This window comes from Pyrgilauda ruficollis, unplaced genomic scaffold (assembly GCF_017590135.1).
Source record: "Pyrgilauda ruficollis isolate IOZ18807 unplaced genomic scaffold, ASM1759013v1 scaffold30, whole genome shotgun sequence".
In the NCBI taxonomy this organism is placed as follows: domain Eukaryota; kingdom Metazoa; phylum Chordata; class Aves; order Passeriformes; family Passeridae; genus Pyrgilauda; species Pyrgilauda ruficollis.
In genome coordinates this window covers 5,793,162-5,810,641 of record NW_024524378.1, presented here as the reverse complement: position 1 = coordinate 5,810,641, position 17,480 = coordinate 5,793,162, and the positions used below count along the sequence as shown (strand labels likewise).

The window sequence follows — 17,480 nt, the reverse complement described above, 5'->3', positions numbered from 1 at the left end:
TCTTTTAGTTTTTATGGATCAGTACTGTTCTCACTTTACTGTGAATGAGTATGGTATAAATATAATATCAGATGATCTGAAATAATTGCTTGTGCTGTTTGGGAGGAACGAATGATTTATGGTGTGGTATTCCATTTAGTTAACGTTCAGTAACTACTTGTCTTTAGTAATTTCCTTAGGACTTTTCATATGTAGAGTTAAGGCACGTGCAGTTGGCAGACACATGGACATAATATTCTGTAATGGCTCTGAAGGAACCATTAGAGCTGATCATGTCAATAATCCACAAATTAAAGTGTCCCCAAATAGACCTGAATATAATAGGTTATAATGGTCATGGTGCCAATGATGTGCAAATTATGCATGTCTGTAGGGTCCATATAACTCAGACAAAATACAATTGCACTAAAAAAGTGTTTCTCCTTTTTGATGTCATTATATAAAATATAAATGAAAGTAATTAAACCAATAAACTAAAAAAAAGATAAATTCTATGAATTGTTCTGATCAGGTCACTTGTTTGGAAGTAAGATTTAATAGGATATATTAGATTGCTTATCCAAAGATACGTCTCTCATCTTTAATGTCAGCCATGTGCAAAAGAACCAACAGAAAGATGGTGGTTTATTTTGAGAATCAAACAGTTTTGCAGAGGCTTGTCTTGGAAGACTGCGTAACCACTGAAGCCAAAATCTGAAGTGGGTGAAGGATCTGAGGACCAGTCAACAGAGTTTGTGCATAAATAACTCTTTGTTTGGAGAAACTTGTTTGTGAAGGGTCCTACCTGTGAGTCTGATCATGGCACTGCCCAGCTTTTGGAGACTCGAGCTGGTTCTTTTCCTGGGACATTGCCAGCTTTTCAGCTGCAGCAATTGGACAACCAGAAAGGCTGTTGAAAAGCAAAGGTGAACAGAAACAACAAGAAAAATAATTGAAATTAATTATTGTGCAAAGGAGATGTGTGCTGTTTTTCTGTGGAAACCAGTGATTTTGATGGTCTGTGCACTTAAGGGAACTGCTGCTGCTATAGCCCAGATTCATCTGTTTTTCAATCCTTAATGCAAAACTGTGAAATCTGTGTATTTTAGGTGATATATCTGGAAACTGAATCATGTAGGAGTTTTCCACAGTTCAGCTTTGATGTTTTGTGTCTGGCAAGTCACTAGTAAATTTTTTGACAAATGACATTTACTTTATCAGCTAAACCATGCATATAAGCCTCCTGCTGATTAAAAGGAAAGTGAATTTGGGAAAAAAAAAACAGAGATATATGAGAGACTGTTACCAAAGAACACATTTTATCATTTCGAGTTGTGCTAGCTTATATTTTCCTGTTTGTTTTATTAGATTAGGACATATTTTCTTATCCTATTCATGTGTTGCTCATGATACAGCTGATGTGCTGCAAAGATGACTAGGGATTTAAAACAGGAAAAACAAAGGAAAAATATCTGCTTGTGCATTATATATTCTTGTAGACAAGCTTTTCATATGTCTGATACAGACTGACTTACTGATTTTAGTGTTAAAAGAGTATAATAAACCTTAATTTTGGTGCAGTAGCAAATCAATCAATAAGCAAAACCCCCAAAATCTCACAGAAATTCACAGCAACAAAGAGAGCTGGTTTTGAAATTCTTATGTCCCAAGTCTGATTTTAAGATTGACATTATATTTTCCCAGAAGCAGTATGATGGAATGTACTGCTTCCAGCAGAAAGCAGTACTGACAAGAGCTGTGCTGACAGGGATGGCTTGCTGGAGACAGAGAGTGGCTCTCTGCCTCACCTGCAGTCCAGCTGTGATTCCCCAGCTGCCTGTCTGGAAGTCTTTTCTCAATTTTACTTTCTCTTTGTAGGCAGCATGTTAAACAAGCAGGAGTGTTCCAGGCAGGAAGATGGTATTCCTGAGGGTAATAAGTGGAGCTTTTAAACAGATTTCCAAATAGTTCACTTAAAATTTTCTGTTTTGCTAAAAGGGAATGTGCCCTGATTGGAAGTTCCTGTTGACGGCTAGCATGTAGTAGTGCAAAATAAATGGGTTTTGGTTTCCATTGGGTTTTCTAGTTGTAGCAATAATAATGCATTTTTTCATTCCTTCCCCTTGTACATGATGATTTTTCAATGTGAGGACTCTGATGAAATTGTAGCTTTAAATCTCCTCTATGAAAATACTAGTGGAATTTGCCATCCTCTGTGCTGCAGCCATTTTTTATGTAATGGAATTAAACACAATTATTTGGTTATAAATAATACAGGCTGCCCTTGCAGTTCATAGACACTCTTCAGTGTAGTACATAGCATCTAATTCCAAGATGTGCCTATCAATTTTCTCCCGAGTACGTGTTAGGTTTTAAGTGCACAGGAATTTTTCTGGTCTACCTTCGGTGTGTGTTGCGATTGCTGTTGACATGTCCTCTTCCAGTGCATCCTGGGGTGGGACACTTTAAAACATTTTCATGCATGGCAAGAACTAAACAGAAATTAAAAAAAAAAAGTTGATAATAAAATGCATCAATTAAAAACATATATCTAAAAAAATGAACATATCTTCTTTGAACTCAGATTCTCAATTCTTTCACATATTTATCACAAAAGAATAGGGGAAGCAAAGGACCTACAAAAACACAGTGACCATGGTGCCTCCAGCACAAACCAGTTTATTTCTATATTGCAGTGGTGAGTCTTCCCACATGCACAAAATTCTGTATACGGACTTCAAAAGAACATAAGTGGAAGTCAGCAAAGATGTTAAATCATGAAGCCCTTTATACACCACTAACACAAGAAAAGGCAGGTGACAGAGGAGCCCTGGGCCACACAGTCCATGTTCCATGGAGATGCTTTCCTTCTCTGTCCCAGGGAAGGAAAGCTTTTTATACATTTATCAGATATTTTGAGTATGTCCCTTTGAACATTACACCTTCTGGTCATCTGAGCTGTGCTGAAACTCCCTTGGACCTATCATTAATGGTTCCAAGCATCAGTTTACATTCTTAGCAGCAATTACAACCTCTTGTCTCCACATTTCTAATGCCCATGGATGTGGATCACCTTTGCTAAAACTGACAGATACGTCCGTGTTAAACATTAAGCATCTTACAGTGTTTCACAAAAGCTGACTGCTCATTCAATAGGTTTGTTCCGCCAGGAACCAAATATAAACTTCTTTTTTTTTTTTTTTTTTTTTTTTTTCACCATCAGGACAGAGCACATATAATTGGAAGTGTGATAATTAACAAGGACTTGTTAATTTTAAGTTTTTAGGAAGTTAATGTTGCTAAGGACTTCCAAATGCAGCCTGCTTAATTCAGCAGATGTTTCCATGAATACAGTTTAGTACCAGATTTAAAAAAGGAGAGAGCTACAGTTAGGAAGAGGATTTTGGTAAAGTGCAAATATCCTTTTAATATGTTGTTATGCATACCACCACAAAGAACAATAGGACTAACTAGGTTTAAGCGGATAGTTTCACATTACGTTTTTGGCTTATTATGCAGCATTTCATTGCATCATGTTGCAGGACTACACAAACACACACACACACACACGCAAGCCAATGTAATCAGAGAAACACAGTTAGAAATAAGCAGGGAAATTCAGGCTAGACTGGGCAAAAAAGGGTTAGTGTGATACTGTCACAAGACAGGAACCTGCTGTGGACCAGCGCTGGGATGTACTGATGGAAATAACCTTTTTGAGCTCAGCAGTAAGGGGGATGCTAAAAACATCTCTGCATAAGCATGTCCAGGCCTCTCATCTGCTGGCAATGAGAGCCAGCAGCCTCCGTGTGCGACTGCGGCAAATGAGGCCGCGGCCTCGGAGCAAGCAGGAGATGTGTGTGCCTCAGCAAAGGTGTGAGCGAGCAACATCTTGAAGATTCATGGGACTACAGCATGCAGGTCTGCTGGCAGCGTGGGGATAGGTTGTCTGATCTTGTTCTTCCCAGGCTACCTAAGGAGCCTGCTGCTGTTTGTAACGATGCTGCCGAGGAGCACTTGAGCTGCACAAGTGTGGGAAGCAGGGCTGTGCTATGAGCTAAGGGCAAAGAAGGTGTGATGGCTTCTTTCCCAGTCTCATCCTGCTATCTCATGCAGAAAAAAGGGGATTCTTCTCCAGCATACAGTACCTACAATAGGGAGACAGACCCAGTTGTTATTCTGGACTGCAGGGTGATGATACTCACTTTCTAGTGGCACTCTAACTTTATGTGGACAGCCTGAGAGACTGCGGTGGTGAGGGTACAGCCCAGTCACATGCCCTGTGCCATCACATCCTGGGATGGGGCATTTGGTTTCTCTCTTTTCAGGCCTGGGTGAATCTGCAGAGAAATCAGATAAAGATTTTGTTTGGGTTTAGCCCTTGTCTGTGCTCAGCTGAGTGATCCTAACAGTACAATATTCTCTATTTTATATTTCAGATTTAATTCCTGTCCAAAGTTTTAACAGGGATGTATGCAACTGACATGCCACTTCAGGTTTTCACACTGCGTCCTCTAAACAATGATTTCCCTCTCCCAATATGCCATTTATGTGCTAAATTATATAGCTTTAGGATTGCAGTATCATTTATTCCATTCAGAGCCTCTAACAGGACAGAAGCCACAATCCAATAAGCCAGAAAACTGGCAGCATGAGCCAACAGCAAGATCTATAAAGGAATAAATAAAAAAAGGAGAAACAATCTTTTGCTGTGTTAATGTCAGACTCCAGGAAGCTGGGACAACCAAATAAAAGCTGAGGTGTGAAACAAATAAACAAACAAACAAAAAGCATTTCAACCAGAAGCCATTCCTTAAATATCACAGATCTCTAGGCTGTAGGTTCTTTGTTAGGGAACTGAATACATGCCACTTTACATTTGAGAGGCAAGGCAAGCAGCTCCCTCTGGTACACATGGCAATGCTGCTTTGTGGAGCAGCCCACAAAGACACTGAAAACATGGAGCAGCCGATACCCTTTCAAAGGCGAGGTCTCAGCCCAGCCCCACTGCTACCGCTCTGTAACAGCCTCACAATTTCTGCTTCAAGCACCTAGAATTGTGCAAGAAGCACTGGTCAGAAAACCCTTATTTGATTTCCAATGCAGGATCAAAGTCTGGGCGAGAAAGGAATGATTTCTGGTCCAGAAATTCTCTTGTGAGAAATCTGGAGGAAGTGGCCGCATAAATTGCTGAGGATGGTTTTAGCTCCATCTGTGATTGGCTGCCAGCAGCATTTGGTGCTGGGGGAGAAAACAGCTGCAGCCAGCACAGGGAGCTGCCTCCTTCAAGCTCATTTTTTCTGGACTATAAGGTAGGATGTGCTTAGGGACAGAATCACCAGGGACAGCTGAGGGTTAAACTTCCTGGCAAGTTTTTAGATCAAAAAAATAAAATAAATAAATAGGGTGGAAAGCAAATAGAGTCAGCATCATCAGGAGACCACATGCTTTTTAGAATCACTGCAAATGGAAAGTGCTGCAATAGTGAACAGAAAATAAAGAGGGACCCAGAAAATGATTTAGTGTTTTCTTTGGTAATTGGAAAGGTTTATCATGAATAGATTTTTTTCTGATCTAGCATCCAAGAGTGAAAATTAAGAGCTGATGGATTTGATGGTAGATTTTTTAGAAATAAAACCCAGTTAATTATATAAAGTGGCAAAATTATGTGCCCGATACAACATTGACTACAATCATGGTGTTTATACAATCTGAACAAAGCCTGGTATGTTTCTCCATGGGTATTACCTCTGAACTCACCTGGAAACCACAGCTAATTATAATATGAGGTAAATCAAGAAGGGATAGATTCTGCCATTCTTACATCGCTGCTCTTTCCTGTGTGTGCTGGGAGAAAGTCACATTGACACCAATGTGAGCCTGGTGAATACAGCTGTTCTCAGGGCAGGAAAAGATATCTAAAAAGTTCCTGCATATGCCAAAGTCATCTGAGCAAATAAAGGTTCACGTAGTTGAATAACAAGGTAGATTAATACCAGGCATGCACAGCTTAAGACATGCTAATGAAAACACTGCTTGAGACACAAAAATGAGATGTCTGCATTTTCTTCCCTAATACTGCAGGAAATGTTTTATAGTTGCAGCTCCTAAAAATGCCTGTCAGTTCTCTTTCACACTAAATGCTTTAGATAAGTAAATTACTATAATATTTACAATGTCCACAGGAACTACTCTAAAGTTACATTAGAAATACCGAAGTAAATCATTTATCAAAAGCAGAAATAGCATCAGTGCTAGGGTGACCTCGGGATGTTTGCAAGGCCAAAAGGAAAAGTCAAAGGACAGATGAATGTATTGTTACTTACTAGAGAAGGGAGTGTGCTTACAAAATGACATCTCTTGATGTTCTATAATTATCCTCAATTCAGGAGTTTCATACAAGACAGCCCAGTTTATAAATAAAACCCAAATCTTTTAAGTCTCCACTTCTGGAAACCTGATTAAGTGATAAAAATGGAATTATGTTCCTACAGGTTTGTGGGATATCACAAACCCTCAGAAACAATAAAGCTTTTGGAATTTACTGGTGTTTCTGCTGATGGCAAATGAGTCAGAAGAGCATGGCTTGTCCTTTCCTGGCTCAGAAGTGCTGGATATAGCAAAATGTAATTTTTGTTGATGTAATAGTGATTGATACTAATATACTAACACTATACTTATACTTGACTATACTATACTTGATACCAATGAAGTAGACTGAACTCAGAAAACACATGGCTTAGGAATTAGCTAATATCTTTGGGAGACGCCAATTTTTCACCCTAAACTTGCCCTTGAGGACTGTTTTAATGCCTTCTCTTTTGGCTGCTGAAACTTTGGAGGTTTATATTAGCACCCTACAGAGGAGGAAGCAGAGGAGGAGAAAAAGGAGGAGAAGGAATGTCAGTGCCAGCTACGCAGGCCTTTTAGTACCCATTACTGATGATTTCACATAGCAGTTTGGCAGGAAGCCAAGTACCTAGCGTTTAACCTGGTTAGACGTGAGGCACTAGTGTGAAGGTACATAATTAACAAAATTACCAGCTAAATTCCAGATTCTTTACTGTTGCTATAAAACCCAGCTCAGAATCCTCTATCAGTCACGGGACAAATGCTTAAGCCAGCAAGAAGAGCCAAAAATACTTCCTTACGTTTGCTGCTAAATATCTGTCTCCCACCAATGTCAATAACTTTGGTTTGTCTCCTTTCCCCTGCTAGATGCTCCAGAAGAAACCTATCCAGTTCCTTGTAGGTGCTGTGAAACACATGCCCTTGCTCTGCCTGCAGAGCGATTGCTTGCTCTAGCAAACTCAAGTTCCCTTTTGTTTTGTCCAGCTCAACTGACACATCTGTGGTTTCTGACAGGCACTCGTTGTCGTCTTCTTCACTTTCAGGGAAGAGATTCTGAATTCTCTTCTCGAAAGGATCGGAGTGAGGCTCCTGGGGTGCTCTTAGCTCTGTTTCTGAGTCACAGAGTGTTTCGCAAGGACCATATTCAACCTCTTCCTTCTTAATTTCTGGGACTTCCAGGATGCTGGGTTGATTACACTCTACAATATATTTCTGAGTTACATGGGGCTTTACACTAGTTTCTTCTGAGAAATTTGAAGAGCTGTCCCACTCATTGTCCATTATTTCAGAGTTACTTTCATTTTCCTCAGATGAACAGTATTTTGGGTCAGAGATAGCAGTCTTTTCCTTTCCTTCAGCTGAGCTAATCAGGTAACATTCATCAGCGTCATCACTTTCTGTTTTTAATGATTGAATGCCACTATCATTTAAATTTTCTGCCACTGTTTGACTGGGTGCATCTTTTGCTACTTTTCCCATGTTCATCAAAGATTTGGCCATGGCATCTTGGTAGCTGGAGTAGTTGTCTTTTCTTTGACTGGAATTTTCTTGCCCACCCAAATGAGGGATTTCCTCAGATGATTTTGTAGTACTCTCCTCTGTATGAGAAAAATAGGTAAGAGAAATATGTAAGAATAACTATTTTTTGCATCTTGTAGATGTGACATGAAGATATTGACTTACCAATTGCTGTTTTGTTACTCAGAAAGGTACTCTGAAATGACTGAATTCACACCAAGGATCTGCTTGAAATGACTACTTGTAGCATGATGAAAAACCCTTCTAAAATGATATATACTTTATGTTATAGTTCCAGAACTATATGACAAAAAATTAAAAATTATTTCCCATTTCTCACTGATGCTGAAAACATGTATTTTCTTAGAACACATGCACATGCATACGCAGTCATATACATGTATGTAAATATAATGTGCCATACATTGATATTACATATATACATATAATCTATATAATATCTGTATGTATATATGTGTGTGTGTGTGTGTGTGTATAAACACACAAACACATTTTAAAATTCTTCCGATCTATTTTCACTTTTATTTCATCTAAGATTCCCAAATATTTTCTCAAAATAAGCCCTAATTACTTTGCCTGTCACCCCGGATCCCATGAAAGACCTTGATGGAAAAATCCCCAATACTTCACAAAGGGCAAGCTCCTGGTCACCATTGAAATTGCCACACTAAGTGATAGATCAGGTCATCCACAGGCAAACAGAAGAGGTTGTTCTGTACAGACTCATAAAGGACTTGTTAAAGACACCACTGAAATGCATCCTGTCTTTATAAACATCTTTCTTCAGAAGAAAAGCAGCAGCCAGCAGGTAATAAAGGCTGCATGTAGGAGAGGTTGTCAGTGTGGAAGACAATATGCCTTTTGTATCTCATTTAATTTTTTATAAACATTTCCTCTGACAAGGACACTCAAAAATACATCTCCATCATCTTCCTTTCTGGTAATTATCTCTCTAAAATCAACACTGGTTTTGCCAGGATCAAGTAAATATTGCCATAGTAACTAAAAGCATTTTTGGATGAAGGGAAGAATTTAGTCACAACACTAGCCCCTTCAATAATGCTGATTATAGGGTACATTCTTTTGTTGGGATCTATTCAACATAAACTGAAAAATTTAACATTTTACTTCCTAGAAAGGAGGATGAATAAACAAGCATAGACTATTTCATAAGATGTGTCTGTCCTTTCCTGAATCAGAAGAACTCCAGGTTTAAATAATAAATTAAGCATAGCCTAAAATGCAAATGAAGTTTCTCTCAATAACACAGTGAGCTATTAAGAGAAAGTGTAAAGGGTTATGATAATTTTAAAGTATTATGAACTACAGAAAACAAATAAAAAGCATTTTCAGTGAATATGTCCAATTCATTGAACTATTCTCTCAATCCACTTAACTACCCACATGTGTACAATAATGATTTATAGACATTATACCTAATTATGCATATTTGGGCTGTGTTAGAGTGCCTAACAAAAGCTCTAGAAAGCAACAATTACCTCTGTTGCTTAGCTACATAGTTTAAAATATTCCTATTAAGTGCAGATTATTGTGGAGGGGAAAAGGGGGACAAAAATGCACATGTGCACCACAATGCATTTCACTTTACTGCTGCCAAACTGTTAGCATTTTGGGTCATTTCCAGTTTACATAATTGTTTGGTTCAACTGTTTGTTATATGTTAAAAGAAAATATTGATTAATTCTTATTCTTCTTCAGAAAATTGGACTCATGCAGGGAGAGGTGGCCTTGTGCACTGTGTGCATAAAGTTGTATTTAAAGAAGTGTCTGTAAACCTTCGTGTAACTTTTTAGCAGCTGGTCTAGCACCACACACATTGCAGTGTTCTGAACAAAGTGTGCCATCTTTTCACATCTCAGCAAGTAAGAATGATGATTTGGCTCCATAACTAACTTTAGTCAAATGGGTTTCCATTATTTGCTCTTCTGCCATTTGGAAAATAACAGAATCCCATCAGTGGGTAATTTCAAAAAGTAACAAGATCTATCTTAAAAGAAATCTCCTGCCCATCAAAAGAAAACAGACCAAACAAAATGCTCAATGGTAAAAGGTCTTTTCAGTTACTTTTAGGTGTGAAAGAGGAAAAATAATATAAGTTCATGATAAAATTTTTTTTGTTCCTTAAATAATCAGAAATTTTTAAAGCAATCTTTAAAAATTTGTTGTTGAATCAGTCTCAATGGTTCAGCTGTCCCAGCTTTGCTTTTTACATCTACAGGCTGTAAATTTATTTTTAAAATAATCAAAACTCAGCTTAGTTTACAGTTGCATCAATCCATGAACTGAGTCATTAACTGATCAATGGAAAAGAATCATGAGTTCTTAATAAAGTGAGTAATATTACTCTAAGAAATCCCATGTACCTACATACCCAGACCAAATGTATGCTTTCAGTGAAGTTTGTTTTGTAGCTGGTAAAATTTATGCAAAAGATGTAGGTTGTATTATCACTGAACAAGCAGGTCGTAATATATCATGTTGTATCAAATAAATCTTTTCAAAATCAAGTGGGATTTTTTGTTCTGACTAAAGGGCATGGTTTCCCTACTTTTTTATCAATAGATCTGGCCCAACACTTGCCCCTTTTTAAAAAGGGTACCTTAAAAAGTTAAATAACAGGTTTGTGCCACAGTCTACCTTTACACCCACCATAACAATTTCCCTTCTTGAGTTCTTCAAGATATGCAGAGAACAGAAAAAGGGGAAGAAAAAAAGATGTTACTGAGTGAAACTCTGGGTGGTCAGGAACCAGGCTGAATCAACAAAAAAAAATTACCTAAATTCCAAATATCAAAAAAAAAAAAAAAAAAAAAAAAAAAAAAAAAAAAAAAAAAAAAAAAAAAGTCAAAACAAGCAATATCAAAGCCTCAAGACATGAACCATACAAGAACTCTTATTACAACAGATTTTCTTCTTGTGTTAGGAGCTAGAAACTGTTCTGCAGCCTGAACAGGCACTGAGAGGTATGGGATTTTTTTCATTGATTAATTTTTCTTTAAAATGTCACCCAAAAGACAGAGATGTTGAGTATCACCTTGCTAATTAATGTTCTGTTTGAAGATGGAGGTACCTTCTAGGCTTTCACAGCAATGGGATGCAGACCTTTAGAAAAATCTCCTCCTAGAAGATTTACAAGTGACAGATGACTGAAAACTTTGCTGTTATAGAAATGCCACAAAGACCTCCACTGATTTTGGTGGAATCATGATTTGACTCTTTAACATGAAGGACATTCTTCTCCCTCTTCTGTGTGTTTTACAGTAATCATATGTATAAAATTTGTGGGGTTTGTTTTGTTTTAAGGGATTTCCATTTAGAGTGGATAAATACATAAATAACTAATCTCAGTTCATTGTAAAATAATAGGACAGCCCAGGCTGGAAGGGACCTTAAAAGACCATCTAGGTCCAGTCTTTTGTGGTAAACGGATCCTAGATGATATAATTAACCACCCTGTCCTTCAGAAACATTTTATAAGAAGAAACTGTGTGGAAAATAAATTATCTTTTAATTCTGATAGCAACCAGCAGCGGAGTGACATTTAAGTTCATTTGGTTTACATATTATCTATGTTATTAATTTACCAGTGCCAGTTCACGTTCCTTTTATTTTAACATTCGCTCTGCACAGGTGACTGCCAATGTCTTCCTAATATCTTCCAGTGATATCTTCTCACTTGTCTGATTAATTATTTTGGCAGGACTTCTTAAAAAAATATGTGAAAAACCATTTGGTTTCAGAGTTTTTGTTCAACTTGAATATATATAAAAAAATATTAGAAAGGAAGAGTAATCAAAAAATACTATGGCTATATCTTTCTGTCCCCCCATCCTTGTCCATATTTTCCAGCATACACATTGCAGAAGCTGCTATAAATTCTTGGATGCGTTTGGCTTATCAGTGTTGGAATAACAGGTATAAAAGTGCTGAGTCTAATAATCGTGTTAAACAGAACACACACAGCAGTCACATGCATGAAATTGCTTTGCTAAATGTTAAAGTCAACAATGTTTTGCTAAGCGTTATTTTTCCCTCCTAAGAGCTCTATGTATTCCAGAGAAAATCTGCTCTTCAGAAATGTGTGGGATGGTGGAGGGCTTAAGCTTGTTCTTTCACAGAGGCAGTGGAGAAGCAGATGCTGCTTCATATCTGACCTGCTGCAGTAGTTGTCTCTGTGTGACCTGGAAGGCATTTACTAGACCCCAGGAGAAGTTATTGTACAAAATAAATGGAAGTATGATGGTTAAACCTGGACAGAAAGGCACCATTCCAGCTCTTAGAAGTCAAACATGTCTTGCATCCTGTTTCAAAATACTGTTTTTTTATCTCCCTTCCTGTGGAATTCAAGATCAAGTGGACTTCAAGCAACTACCTGGAGTTGAGCTGCTTTCAAGGACACTGACATCTTCCTGTAACTCTGTCCTGTCTTCATTTTCTTCTTTGCATTCCAAGCTGGGGCTGTAGTGGCGGGGTTTCATTAACAGGGACTTCCTTTTGTTGACAGGAACGCCTGATATCTGATCTTCAGCTTTTCTCTTCTTGGCCATGGAGCATTTGTAGGCACTGCAATGATAAATTGCCAGGGACAGAGAAAAAAATGGGAGAAGTGAGGAGCAAACTGTTTTAAAAATAGCACTACCCTATAGTTAATTCAAAGTATAAAAGCGAGGATTGACAAAATGGTAAATCACTTGCAGTTTCAGCAAATTATGTCTGGCAGATATTTAATTTTAGCTCAGGTACTGAAAGTCCAGGCCACAGGCGAGTCCTGTTTCTTTTCACTGATGCCAAAATTTTTTTGGGGGAAGGGGAATGAGGAGTAAGAGAAAACCAAAAAAATCCATAACCCAACAACCTTAAGGAAAGGATAAACAAAATTGTAGCCCATGTTGATAATCCAGGAAAACAGCTATAGGGAAAACTATACCACCGGTTGTATTACAAAACCTTCACATCAGTTTGAACATCCAATTACACATGTGGAGTTCAACAGCATAAAACCTGTGAGAAACACACTGTACATTGATAATGTTGTGCAACACAGTTCTCTCTTTCAATATTAGTCCTGAGCATTAGTTTCATTTAATTTACTCCAGACATAAAGACCTGATTTAAGCACTACAGTTCTCTGTGAAGACAATGAAAAAAGGCTCCTGCAAGGGCTATTCATCTCACTTGAAGCTACTTCTATGTGATAAAAGGGGGAGCTGTCCCTGGGAAAGGTCTTATCCAGTTCAGATGCCTAACTTTCAGATGAGTGACAGGAGGAGGAATGGCAGAAAGGAAGGCCTTTAGCAGGTTTAATATACTTTTTTCAGCTCCTAATAGACCCATATATTGATCTGAATATTCACTTGGTTCTAAAGTTATTCTGCCAAACTGTACAAAATTCGATGGCATGTAGGTGTTACAACATAAGACACTTCCCTAAAGAGGCTGGAATCTTCAGCACTCTTTTCTTAATAATTTTTCATGTAAGTGATTTGACATGATTTTATTTTTCTCTCTCACACAGTATACTAAGAAATTTTTTGTAGTACGAATAATACTGCTCATATTATATCTGTCAGAGAGGAAAAAACGGCATATGTGGATCTGTGTAATCCACTCAATGGTTTCTCCACCTTAGGTACCCCCAGGGTGCGTTACAAATCTGCACGATGCCCTCAGGTGATGGATTTTGCATTTGGCTCACTCATTTAGCTGCAAGATTTGCAAGAAAAAGCCATGTATGAAGAGAACTCCTATTGGTTACACATATTACAAGCTCAACAGCATAAATTCATCCTTCCAAGGTATGTTATGTACACTAAATTGGCTCAGGTTCTGATTGTTTTGGATGAAAGCATATGACTAACTTGAGCTTTTTGTTAAAAAAAAAAAAACCAAACAAAAAAAACCCCAAAAAAACCATTTTTTGGCTAAGAACCTTTTTGGCAATCCTTCACTGCAAACATAAAGGGCATGTAAATACAAAGGTCTGCATTTTAGGGGGAATGTTAAAATTTCATCATATACATCTCAAACACTAGATATTCTTGTTCTTCTGAAGGCTAAAACACTACAGGCATCTGGAATTCAGGAATATGGGATGGTAAGCATATGCTGTAGTTGAATAAAATGTGGCTTTGTGTTATTTCTCTATTTATGAATAGAGGATAACATGAATGTCATAATAAAGGTCAGAATCACAGTAGTATCAGTGTACCTCTGTAAATAATGCCCATGTAACAGATATCAGAGGTGGATGCAGTGTCAAAAAATATGCATAATTTGTTTCTAAGGAAATACAGTTACTTAGTTCATATTTGTGAATGGCATTTCATACCAGTCATATTGTTCCAGAAAAATTGAATAATAGACAAAAGTTTGAAATCTCTTCATACACAAAGTTTGAAATCTCTTCATACACAATTGTTTCTATCAACCAAAACCTTCACTAGGTGTGCTTTTGATGTCTTTCATTTATTTGTCAAGTTAACCTTCAATAGCTACTGTGAAAGTGTTTAGGATATGATGAATTTCAAGTGTTTAATTCCCCTTTGACAAAACTATAGCTGTTTCTTACACCAGAAGAATTAATAGATTTTTTTGGAACAGGAGATCCAATTGGACCATGCAATATGCCCCCCTGTGCAACACAGGTCACAGAACTTCATCTATTTATTCAGCCTTAATCCTGTAATTTGTCTGAGTATTGTCAAGATTTGACTAACCTCAAGTTAAGGGAAAACATGTCAATATGGTAAATTCGTTGCTCACTGACAACAATATTTTTCTAGTAACATAATATTACATGTCCCACATTGTGGACTGGCAAAACACGTTGGTTTTTCCACCACAACTGGAAAAGGGAATCAAACTCAGACGTCAGCAGACCACGGCCAAGAGCAGTGTGGGAGTACTGCTGTCCCCGGCACCTGCAGATCTGCTCTGGGAAGTGAGAGCACACGAATCCCACCTAACAGAGCCGCCACAGTTTACAGCAGTAAACCAAAAGCTGCTGCATCAAAATTGGGACAGGAGGCCCACAGATCTGGGAGCACACTGGTCATGTTAGAAAATTTCTCCTCTACAAATGACTGATGCTTTAGCTTGTCCTTGTTGTATCTTTTTCTGTACATGAGCTGTCACTCATCCAGATTTTCTCCATAGGTCCCACAATTTTTTAAAAACACAGAAGATTCAACTTTTAGTAAAGTCATTCTTGACACCATTCTGATTACAGGAAGTCGACAAACATAGTTGTCACTTATTTCCTAGGAAATTCAAATTGTTCTCCATTCTCCCGGAAGAGATTTTTCAGCTCTTGCTTTTGCTGATGGTCCTTTAAACTGCTGGTTTTGAGCTTTAATTGGAATCTATTAGTTTGAAGTTTAAAGTTCTATCACTTCAGAAATTCCTCCCCTTTTCTACCTTACAGTGCTTAAAATGGAAAATTTAAATAAAACCAGAAAAAAATTCACAACTGGCAGCTTTTTCAAGTACACGTGATTTGCTAAGGATTTGATAATGGAAAACAGGAATTCTAGTACTATGAAAAGAATATATTTATGCCTTTGTTACATTCATGTCATGCCAATTTCACCTTTGTCTTTAAAAGTTTCTGTTTCTCTCTTACCCTTGCGTGCATTCATACAAAGACTCACATGTAGGTTATCACTGATTTGTCAAGCTGTACTTTGTCAAGTGGTAAACCTATAATTTAGTTTCTCTATTACTCATCTCTTAAATTCAACATCTAATAGTTTTGTTGCTATTTATCAATGGCCTGCTTGTTGTCATGGAACACTGATTCAGCTGTCAAGGTTATTTGGTAATCCAAGGCTCATAAAACAGGAGAAGCTATTTTTGTTATGAGCCCAAAGCCAATACATGGTTGGGGTTTTTTTTCCAGTTTAACTGTGCTTAACATTTATGGATAAAAAAATGATGTCTGTATTATCTAGAATGAGCAAAGTTTTTATTATATCTTTTTCAGTCAATGATTCAGTTACCAAAACCTGTCTTGTGTCAATTATCATAGTGTGAGTCAAGAAGTTAAAATCTATTACATTTAGGACCTTGCTGCATATACTGAAAAAAGCTCCAAGATAAATCTTTCATAGATATTTCATACCTAAATAAATTTTGGGGGAATTGAATTGGTCATTCCTTTATTTCTTTTCAGATCACATCTTGCAGACACAGGTAGCATACAGGCAGTACTGCCCATTGGATCCCCACCACAAAAAAAGTCTCAGAAGAAAGAGATGTTTTAAGCAGTCCCAAACACATAAAACTTTTCTTAAAAACTGGCCATGTTTGGTTTTTTGTTGTTTGTTTCTGGGTTTTTTTTTTGTTTTTCTTTTTTTTGTAGATTGTTTGTTTTTTTGAATGTATTTGTCAAGACTTCAACCTGACCTTTAACCATTTTGTAGCCAGCAAGGATTTGTTGTATTTAGTCTGTTGGCAAGACTTCCAGACCTCTGAGGATTTTTTTCTTATTCACAGTAGCCTGCAGATTGGCAAAGCATGAAGACAGAGTAAAGAATTGCCATAGCTGGTAAAACTAGGGGTACATTCAGCCTGAAAACTGGTGTTTAATAATGCCTGTAATGGATGCCATATAAAACAACGAGGCCAGAACACACCACATCTCATGTACACTTAGATTCAAGAGAGAAAATAAATGCTTTTGAATATCAAGGCATTTATATTTATATTCTACTACTGTGTAAGGATCCCATACCTTATGTGAGTTTGTGCAAGAAAACTTAGTGGAACTTTTTAGTTGTGGAGAAAAGAATTTTAAATTCATAACATGAATTGGGGTTTGACTCTTTGCCTAACTACTGAATTACAATTAAGGAGACAGCATCTTCTGATGTGCAGAAGCATTTGACTGCACACTAGTATTTACACAGAGAAGGTAGGTCTAACTACTCCTTAATCATATTGTGGTTAAAGATATTGCCAGATGCATTAGACCTTAATTAGGTTTTGTTTTTTTTCTCAAACTTTCAGATGCCCTAAGACAATGTAGTCAAATACTACATTTCCCTTACATGAGGGAAGAATTGGTATTTGAAAATGTAGGGACACTTGCCACTCAAAGATGAAGCAGTAACACACAAGTGTCTGTCGTGGTTGAGCTTTCTTCTAAGAATTTTAAGAATCAGAAGTATCTAAGGAGGATACATTTTGACCACCTCCCCATCTTAGTCTCTCTTTTATATCACTTCGTTTTCTAAACCACAGATTAACTGGATTCTGTCTAATTCTTTAGCACAAGGTCTTCCTAGAGTTTAGGCTACAGCAGTGAAAATACCTGATCATCTAAAATCACAGAAAGACTTTGAGTTCCTCATAAGCTGATGACGATTAGGAGAATTTACTAGCACTGGATACAGAAAGGGGATGATCTGCTCCTAGAATGGATTGCATGTCAGTTCAAATTTCATTGCTGATATAATTTACATCAGCCATCAATGACAGAGGTTCATGAAAGGAGCTGTAATGTCAGAGTTCAAAAAAGAGTGCTGGTAGTCTCATCATTGCAATTGAAAACCCAAACAGGTGTTGCTAATTACAGTAACTTCAGATGGACA

The 17,480-nt window shown here is 37.4% G+C and overlaps 1 protein-coding gene across 4 annotated transcripts in view; it reads right to left on the bottom strand.

The window, feature by feature from the left end:
• Window positions 1-17,480, bottom strand: part of ST18 (ST18 C2H2C-type zinc finger transcription factor) — a 164,526-nt gene that overhangs the window by 35,884 nt on the left and 111,162 nt on the right. For 2 of the 4 annotated variants that reach the window (XM_041473671.1, XM_041473669.1), the window contains exons 6-10: window positions 12,263-12,453; window positions 7,131-7,928; window positions 4,185-4,319; window positions 2,381-2,471; window positions 785-889 (exon numbers count right to left, since the gene is read on the bottom strand). In XM_041473671.1, coding sequence (XP_041329605.1) covers window positions 785-889; window positions 2,381-2,471; window positions 4,185-4,319; window positions 7,131-7,928; window positions 12,263-12,453 — 1,320 coding nt within the window. Of the gene's footprint in view, window positions 1-784; window positions 890-2,380; window positions 2,472-4,184; window positions 4,320-7,130; window positions 7,929-12,262; window positions 12,454-17,480 lie in introns of those variants that run through there. The other 2 variants (XM_041473672.1, XM_041473673.1) reach the window with 2 other exon arrangements.